Source organism: Lissotriton helveticus, chromosome 9, assembly GCF_964261635.1.
Source record: "Lissotriton helveticus chromosome 9, aLisHel1.1, whole genome shotgun sequence".
Lineage (NCBI taxonomy): Eukaryota > Metazoa > Chordata > Amphibia > Caudata > Salamandridae > Lissotriton > Lissotriton helveticus.
Window position 1 is genome coordinate 1,130,329,807 of NC_136070.1, and position 9,897 is coordinate 1,130,339,703.

The following is a 9,897-nucleotide window of genomic DNA, read 5'->3' on the forward strand; positions in this document are numbered from 1 at the left end:
CAGGAGTGGTTGGGAGCCTACGCCCAGCTGGGGGATTATTAATTCCTAGACCGGCCGCAGCGGAAGTGAGAGGCGCAGGAGAACGGGACTGCGAGGACCAGCAGTCCATTTGTCATCGCCAGCTGGTTCCTCTTCCCGCCGCGCCTCGCGCCCCCTCCCAGTGACACGCCCCATTGTCATACTTAGGAGAACCTCCTCACGCGCGCAGCGGGACGCGCGCGGGGCGGTCACCGGGGCGAAGACCGGGCAAAGAGCGGGCCGTTTTAGGCCGTTACAGGCCGGTAGAGACCGGACCGGGCCCCCTCTCTAACGCTCCCGCTAAACTGCCCCATTATTACACCCCAGCAAGACGTCCAGAGCCTTAAGGAGTAAGTCTGTACAACAAGGCGCAAGTACTTTGGAAAAAATTTTCCCCAAGGCGAGCTCCCAAATTAGTAAGTGTCATTCATCCATGGACTCTCACCTTGAGATGGGTCCTGAAAGTGTGTTCTTGGACCTTGGGGAATCTGCCTCAAATGATGTTAGTACACCCATCACTATGGACGCTACCCATATGTCATTACTGGATAGCATTGACCAGACTATTGAGTCGGTCCTTCGGCAGCTAAGAACTCCTGTAACGCAGAGGGATCAAGATTCCTCACGGCCATCGGGGACTTTTGACCATTCTGCTGTTCTGGACATCATGGGATCAAATACGCCTGAAGCGGGTCAAGCGGTCCTGTTAACAGACCCTGTAGATAGTGGGGTGGAACAGCCTTTAAAAAGGAAAAGGCCTGGGGAAATAAAGAGGGCAAAAAGGGCAAAAATTGATGTAACTGAATCTTCCCTCGATGAAAGTACAGATATTTCGGTCTCCCCAGAGCTTATTCTTTCTGGGTCTGGGTCGGATCTTGTGGCCTCGTCAGCTCCTGTGTTATCACCAGCGGCGGCGGGTCCATTTATCTTTGGTGGGGTATCTTCCAATAGCACAGATATAGTAATTAATTCGCTTACAGCTATAATTAAGAATCTGTTAACCCCCATCTCAGCTAGACTAGAGGCTATAGAGAATCTACTCCAGTCCTGGGAAAATAACCATACTAGGAAAAGCCCTGGCATAGCTATGAACGCTCCTATAGCTACCGGGGAACCACCTGGGAATAGTTCACTTCCTTCCACATTGCCCCAGGTCTCCAGTAGGGTATTGCTGAGTGCAAATGGTGCGTCTGCTTCTCAGACGCGCACTTTGTCACCTCTAGCACCTAGGCCCCCTGTTCCAGCCCCCAGGAGATCCAAGTTACCCCCTGCGCCGCAATCCGCGCCGCAGTCAAGGGCGACAGTGGGTCCTATAAATGCCCCGAGCGAAGGTCTTGCCCCCCCCCCTGATAGGCGCAGGGTGGTCAACCTGCCCCCAGAAGCTGTTCCATATACGGCAATCATGGTGGGAGTTCCTGAGCTAACTGGTGGTGTTAGGGAGTCTCAGGACTCCCTACGCAATAAGGTTATAAGCTGGCTCAGCATTAATAGACCGCTGCCTCCAAACCTGAAGGGTGAGGTTCTGATGGTAAGGAGGATTCCATGGATTGGCCCTACTATAAAGAACAGGTCAGGGGATTGTATCGTCCTAAGTTTCAAGAGCCCACACGTTGCAAACTGTATCTGCAACTGGCTTGTAAGGCCTGATAAGTCCAAAATAGAACTTGTACCCCTCTCATATTTCTATCCTAGTGGTAGTAACACGGTGGGAGGGAGTGAGAAGGGGTGGACTAGGGTGGGCTTTGCTGTAGATGGCTCCCGCTACAGACCAAGGCACTCCCTACTAACTGCCCAGCCAAACTTCATCCATCACAACAGGTTTTCCTGTTTGGATCAGGTCGATTGACCACAAACCAGGGCAACCCTGTCTGGTCCTGGGAAGATGGTGGTTGACGTGCAAAGATGTGTGGGACCGGGTATAGTCCCTATGTTGGAACTAACCCGGCTGCACACCGCTAATGAGCGAGGGGCTGACACGGACGACAATCTGTGCCAACTGGGACCCTCACCTAACATCGGGTCTGCCCATATTCTGCAAACAGGGGCAGCGGAGCGGGCCGGGCCTGCCGCCATCGCGGTCAGTGGAAATGGTTCCCTAGACGCTGGTTCACCCATGGTCACTCCGCAACCTCCTACTGGAGCCCAGGGCACCCTGCCACCTGATCCAGGTTTGAGAATCCTCTCCTGGAATGTGGCAGGAATCGCGAACAAGGAAGGCTCTCCTGAATGGGATTGCCTGGTAGGTGGATGTGATATACTCCTCTTTCAGGAGACTTGGGCGAGGGCCACTCAGTCCAGGAGAGGGTTTGAAGTATTCGAAATCCCTGCCAAATGGGCTGGGAGGGGGAGGCCATCAGGTGGCTTGGCAATCTGGATTGCGAGTCACACTGGGTGCCAGGCGGAGCAGGTTTACACGTGTTCGCAGGACATCCAGTGTGTGCGGCTCACATGGCCTGGTAAAACTCCGTGGGCCATTGTCAACGTCTACTCGCGTCCAGTGGCCTCGCCAAACGAATCACCAACCCTAAATGATTTGGCCTCCTTCTTGGGCCAACTTCCGGGTGACCTCAAGGTGGTGCTTGGAGGAGACTTCAATTGCCACTTTGAACCTCTGGAAGGTCTATTGGATGGTGTCCTTACGGCCGAGGATGACCACTGGGGGGTTCCACCCTCATCTTCTCCTCACCCTAAAGCCTGGTCCCCTCTAGCGTTACAACTCATGTCCCTTACCCTGAACTGCGCACTGAGGGCGTGTAATGGTCGTACCCCTTCCGATACCCCCTCAGTGTGTACTTTCAACAGGAGGGGCCATGAGTCGAGGCTAGATTACATCATGGTGGACATTACACTCTGGCCTAAAGTGCTTGACTTCAGGGTAATTAAGAGGCCAGACAGCGATCATAATGCCCTTTGCCTAAATATCCTGTGCCCCCTGCCCATGACGGACCCACCTCCAGTTGGCCATGGGGAAGATCTGGGGGTTTTGTCCCTCACCACAAACAGGCGCCGGGTCAAGTGGGGAAAGTTGGTGAGCTCGGAAGAGTCCATCAAGAAATTATATGAGCTGGCACTCCCCAGCTTCATGGAGGTGGATGCTCTCCTGAATGAACTAAGAACCCCAGATTACTATGAGAAACTGGGAAACATTCACCAGGATTTAGTGAGGGATTTGGCCGAGGTATTCCATCCGGAGGTCCCAATCCGAAAGAAAAGGACTCTTGTTCCCTCCTGGTACACCTCAGACTGCAGGGCAGCAAAATCTGAGCTCATTGCAGCAATAAAAGAGGGGTCAGATAAGGCCAATGTACGTGACCTTAGGAAGCACTATAAATCACTGCTGGCGACTGCAAGGACCGAGTGGGACTGGAATCATTGGCAGGATCTTCATGATGCCCTAAAAGTCAGGGACTCCCGGAAATTCTGGGCCCTAGTAAACAATGGGACAGGGGAATTCAGTAAAGCGATCGAGCCCAATATAGCCCCCGCGGTCTGGGAGGCCCACTTTGGGGCTCTTTACCAAGATTCTAGTTCCTGCCCGGACGCAGAGCTGCAACTGCCCTTGGGTACTCAGGAGTTTGGAATGGAACTATCCCTGGGTAGGTTACCCGGGGATCTATTTAGGCACCACCCGGACATCTGGGGTCCATACCTTCTCATTCTCTTCAATGCCATTCTTGGAGGTATGGCGATCCCTGGGTCGTGGTTGGGGGCAGAGATTGTACCCATCCATAAGAAGGGTTCTACTCTGCTCCCCTCCAATTACAGGCCTATAAGCCTTATAGATGTGCCCCAAAAGCTTTTTGCGCGCCTCATCTTGGACCACCTCCTAGACTGGGTCGAGGACAATGACATCATGAGCCCCCTCCAGGCTGGCTTCAGGAAGAACACGTCGACCATGGACCAAATTTTTCGCCTCCTTCTCCTGTATTGGAAGACGGTCACGCTAGAGGGAGGTCGATTGTACATGGTCTTCGTGGACCTGAGGTCAGCCTTTGACCTGGTCCCGAGGGGGAAGTTATGGGAGGTTCTGCAGAAGCTAGGAATTCCCCCCCACCTCCTCAGAATCATCATTAGGCTGCATGAGAACAACTTTGCGCAAGTGAGGTGTGGGAGGGATGGTAAGCCCTCGGGCAAATTCCCGGTCCGCCGAGGGGTCAGACAGGGCTGTGTTTTGGCTCCGACACTGTTCTGTCTGTACATTAACAGCGTCATTCAACATCTTGACGCTGTTGGGGACAATGACGCCCCGGTTTTGGCAGGAAGGAGGGTTCCGGCAATAATGTTTGCCGATGATACCCTCCTTCTTTCCAAATCCCCTATGGGGATCCAGAGGATTGTGGACGGTTTTGGCCATTTCTGTCAACAACATGGGCTGGAGGTGAACACGGAAAAAACCAAGTTCATGATCTTCAACCCCCCCACCAAAACCAGACCCAATCCAAAACTGGGGGAAACTAGCCTTGAAAGGGTCTCGACCTTTATATATCTGGGGGTATCACTCCAAGAAAATCTGACATGGGACTCCCAGGTAGCAAGATCTAGGTTGAAACTTTCCCAGCTATCGGGCGCACTCTTGAGGGTGTCCAACAAGTCCACCTTCAAGCCTGTTAGTCCGGCCCTGGAAACGTACAGGACCCAGGCGAAGGCAGCTGCCTCCTACGGCAGTGAGCTGTGGGGACATAAAGCTGGGAAGGTCATGGCAGGGGTGGAAAATTGTTTCCTCAGACGCTTACTTGCTCTCCCGCAAGGCACACCACTCCTCCCTCTAAGACTCGACCTGGGCCTTCCGTCAATTGCAGAGGACCTACGGTCGAAACCTGTGAAGTTCTGGCACCGGATATGGACCACCGAGGAACTGTATCACTACAGGCAGGGCCTTATACACGTCATGAGGCTGGATGTTAATGGCAAGATCCCTTGGCTGGCATTTATCAAGTCGGAACTGTCTAGCCTGAAATTGCCAGATCTATGGGATGATCCAGCTCAGGGCTGTAGAAAGATTTCGCGTAAAACCCTCGCACAGCTCTACAAGAACAAAAGTCTTGCTGATATGGACAATGCTTATGATAGTGGCACCTTGACGGGACGTTTTATAGTATCCAAAAATTCTTATGTCTTTGAACCCTTTATGGATTTTATCTATCCTCTTTTGGCGAGGAAATTGTTCCTGCAATGGAGGTTTGGCACGCTCCCTACTAAAGTTTTTACCTATAAATGGTCGTTAGGGGGTGACAAGCTCTGCTCTTGCTGTAAAGCTAATGATGAAGATGATTTGCACATATTGTTCTGTTGCCATGCCTATCGGAGCCCGAGGAGGCGCTGGTTATCTCCTCTATGTCGGAACCTGGGCTTCAGGAACTATTTACAGGCCTACAGGGTTATGAAAACTAATACCCTGGGCCACATTGTGTTTGCGGTTTCCAAATTTTTAATGGCAGCATGGATAATAAGGAAGAAAATGTCTGGTTAATTCATATTACCTTGTATTTTCTAACATTGCAGGTCCAGTTGGTTTTTATTGTATATATTGTGTTTTATCTATATGTATTGTTACTGCATCTTTTATGGCCCATGTGGCCGAAATAAAGAATTTTTGGAATTGGAATTGGAATTGTAAATGAGAATGCCTTTTATTTATGTGTTAATTATCAAAACAGATTTAAAAAAGCTATTTTCATTTACAATGCCAATAGCTTAAACTCTGGCAAAAGCGAGACCTATTGCATTGCAAATGCTTATTTAGCCTTGTCACTCAAGAAACAGGCACATGACCAATACTTACAACAACAACAAAACGTACTAATTCCCTTTTAAATCCATTCCCATCATTCTATCTATACTCTAAACTCTACTAAACACACAAAAATCAAAAAGCACACACCCAACACAACTAATACACAAAGGAAAGAAAAATGCACTGATCTACTAACTATTAACCACTAATCTTGGGCTCCAGGGTTCTGCACTACTTGCTGCAAATCGTGTAAGGGCAGATCTTTTGACTTTGGGACTGAGAAACCAGGTTTGAGTCCCAGCGTGGGCTCAATATATTGTGTTTTGGGGCAATTCACATAATCAACGCGTGCCTACAAATAAAATGAATGTGTAATCTAGTTCCAATACATTCGGGTCGAGTTCACGCTATATTAAAACTGGGGGGGGGGGGCCGTATGGCTAACAAGCTTTAAAAAAAAATCACAATCCTATTTGTTTTTTCTACCGGTCTGACCTATAGTAAAACAATATACTCCACTTCAGTGCCACTTAACACACATGGGCCAACCAGCGGGTGGAAAGATGTTTTTACTCCCCGATCCAACATCCACAAAAAAGGTCTCTTGCTGCCAGGATGACACCTTTCACTGGATGGCCCCTTTAAGAAGACTCTTTCGTCTAGAATGAAGTACCTCCTCCAAACACACCAAAACAACTATGTGACTGTAAACGTTCAGTGCATACTGCGAGAAATGCAATCGCTCTTCTGTTGTGCTCACGTCAGATTACAAGAAATATTACACACCATCATCCCGATGTTAAGAATGTTCCTGGTTTGGAGCACTCGGCTGTCTTCCAGTAAAGAATAAAATTAAGTGCAGACAGAAGTTTGGAGCTGGCCCGTGAAACCTGGTGAGTATAAGTACGTCGCTCGCACTTTTACTTATTGCAACATACCATAATTCGCTAGACTGAGACAAGTGGTAATAATCTAATGTTTGTTTAAAGAAATGAAGATGTACGCGGTGTAAATATAGGGTTTCTCCAGAATGTTCCCTTCTTAAAGTAATCCTGTTTATCGGGAGAGTTTTAACCCCGTTGTCAGACAGTCCCAGAATTGTTTTAACAAATTTAAGTTAGAAAATATGGAACTCTAAAAACCGTGACTGAAAATGCAGCCTGAATGTAGATTGTTTCGTTATCTCTGTAAAAAACACCAAGTTGCCTTTGAAATGCGTATAAGCAGCGAGCGGCAGGAGGCGCCTCGACTTAAACTAGCACAGCAGTTGTATTTAGGAACAGAGCGACGTTTTATTTTACTGTTTTGTTGACACGTGTAGATGGAAAAACGTTTAGCTAGTTAACCTGGGTATAATACTGTTCCCAATGTCACCCCCTTCCCCACAAAATGCATAACGTGTTTTTGTCTGTGGCAATGACTGAGTTTTGGCAGATAAACACCTACCTACCAGAGCGCCGCCCTAGCGTCCGTTACTTAGGATGTATAGCTCTGCGACGCTCGCGCCACACGTGCAGTCTGCGCAACAGATAGGTGAATACTGCGGCCATCTTACAAAAGGGTGGCTGGAGTTGGGAGTTAATTGTGCCTCTGTACGAGAAGTGAGGTTAAGTACTTTAAAACCCCATTAAAATAATAGTACGTCATTGACCAGAACATGGGCTTTAGTGGGGTCAAAATAAAAACACTAGGGAGGTTCATCTAGAGACTTACTCTTGTTTACTGATTTAACTACAGAAGGGTTTCTCCTTTAAGAAAAGTGCGAAAGGGTTCACAGACATGTTTTGATAACTTTTATTGCGTTTTTAGAAAGGTGAATCCTACAGAGATGGCCGCCTTGTTTAACTCTGTCCTATTCGCCAGGGCTTAAGTATGGGTAGTCGCTTGTAAGTCCTCTTTTGATTTCTAGTCACTGAGTAGTCCAGCCCTCTTTCCCAGCTGTGGGCGCTGACCTTCTCCCACTCGTATTTCAGCTCATTCTCAGCAACGCGTCATCCATTAATCCTAGGGGGCCACCGGCATAGGACTACGCAGTGTGAAAAGTACATGCCCCGGTTGACCCTAAGAAAACTTCGGAATTCACCAATTAATTCCAGGGAAGCCTTCAGCCGAGCTACGCAACGGGGCTCTACCTTTACTGCAGGGGAAACAGCGGCCGCCTTCAGAGCTGAGCTTTCTTAAAGGTTATTCTTAGAAGGGACAAGACAGGCCAGATTCACATTATTTAGCAGTGCTGTATAAGATTTAGACTGGCGAACACATTTGTCTATGATCGACCGATATGTTTTACCACTATTCTTTCTCGAAAACATAACCACCCTCCCTATATTTTACATTCGTGGACATGCAGTCACAGTGTACGTTTTAAGGACATTAAGACTCCAGCCCACTTGGCCCCATGTTGAAGTTTCTAGTGATGGTGTACCGGGTTGCAAAATATGGAATTAAATATTGCACACAACGCAACAGATCTGAACCTCCGCGTTATAAAGTGTTTTAAACTTGCAAAGCGCTTTATTGTTTGTATATTAAGAGATGACTGATGCTGCAGTGGGTAGTCTGCTAGGTACAATGAGCAAAACCGTTGGGCATAAACGTGCTTAAATGTGGTACTTACCATCCCTGAACAGAGGCTGGATGACGGCAGTGTGCTCAGCCCTGGCATTGACGTGCCAGTGTAGAAGCAGTGCCTCATGTCCCCGTCCTCGTCGCCGTATAAGTCGGTACCGTTATCCCTGCCTCGCCCAAGAGCGTGACACTGAAAAGTGGGGCAATAAATCCAGAATTGGCCGTCAAGTTGAGGAGGAACTGCTGCCCGAAGGCCGAGAGCCGGTAGTGGGTTTTAGGGGAGAGGGCCCAGGGGTCAGAAGGGACACTTCTCTTCTTCCTTTTGAAGTGCAGATTGGTGGGGAACGCTTGTCCAAACTCATCCACCCGTGTGGGGGTCACTATCTCGTACTCGCCAAGTTTATCCAACAGTTTCGCTGCAAAAGAAGAAACTCCAAACGTGACCTTCAAATTGATACTTAAACAATGGAAGCTACTTTTCAACTCTTATATTGTAATCACATTTTGCATGACACATGAAACTGCACGATCTCTGTCTCCGCTGTTAAATTGTACTCCAGCGAATGATTTACTTTTTTTACACCGTATTTAGTCTGCATTTAAAAATTGTGGGTTCCACCCTTCTGTTCTACAACGCAGTTTGATACAATATAAATCTAAAATATTCTGATTTCGGCCTCTGCATCCGTGCTATGCGATCTGATCTCTAAGTGCAACACACTCATTCATTTCTCCTCGGACTGCGAGCGGATGAATGAAAAGTTTACCTTGTCTTGAGCGCTGCGTCTCCTGTCTTCTGTCTGTCGCTGCAATTGCAATCCGGTCGTGCAGTACTGTAATTAATGCCAGCGCCCAGAACACAAGATGCATGGTTGTCAGCTCAGGCCAGGGAAGCGGTCTTCACGCTTTATCTCCTCTGCTTTGCCCAGAAAGCACCAAGTGCCCTTGCAACCCCGCTCACAAGTGTTCAACCTGCAAGTGCTGCCTCTCCGGTGTACTCTCCCGCGCCTCTCCTGCAGCTCTGACATGGGCCAGTGGACGGGGGCTTGTGAGTGACTGGTGCGCCAGCATAGTGTAATGGGACTAGGGGACGGACTCACTCTGCTTAGCCCGGTGGGCTACTATTTTTACCTAACCTGTGCAGCTGAGAGTTTGTGAACTCTGGGCGCTAGGGGGTGGCAGGCAGTGGAAGGGCGGGGACTGCATTCCCCGCCCCTGTGGGCGGAGTTCTGCCGCGAGTATTTCTCGGAGCTGTACGGATTACCCACAGTAAGAGCCAGCCAGGCTCTACCCGAGATGAGGGTGGTCTCGTCTGCTCCTTTTAACCACTGAAAGCCCCCACTGTAAGATTATGTGCTGATTATTTTAAAGCAAGTGTGTATGTTTCAAAAAGGAGACCAGTAGAAACGAATCAATCCTCGTGGTAATATGTAACACCATTCCGTCTCAAATCAAATTTTCTCAAAGGGGTTTTCTAATTCTACTTGACTTTGCAGTTTACGCTTACTCATAGGGCAACACAGGAGTGTGAAAATTTAAGGCAGGTATGGGACGCCACTGTTCCAAAGTGCTTTCGT

The 9,897-nt window shown here is 48.8% G+C and overlaps 1 protein-coding gene across 1 annotated transcript in view; it reads right to left on the minus strand.

Moving 5' to 3' along the window:
• ADAMTS9 (ADAM metallopeptidase with thrombospondin type 1 motif 9) overlaps window positions 1-9,465 on the minus strand; it is a 934,075-nt gene extending 924,610 nt beyond the window's left edge. Inside the window, 3 exon segments of the mRNA XM_078661546.1 lie at window positions 8,370-8,485; window positions 8,488-8,736; window positions 9,088-9,465. Coding sequence (XP_078517672.1) covers window positions 8,370-8,485; window positions 8,488-8,736; window positions 9,088-9,190 — 468 coding nt within the window. The 5' untranslated portion in view covers window positions 9,191-9,465.
• Between the last annotated feature and the right edge of the window lie 432 nt (window positions 9,466-9,897).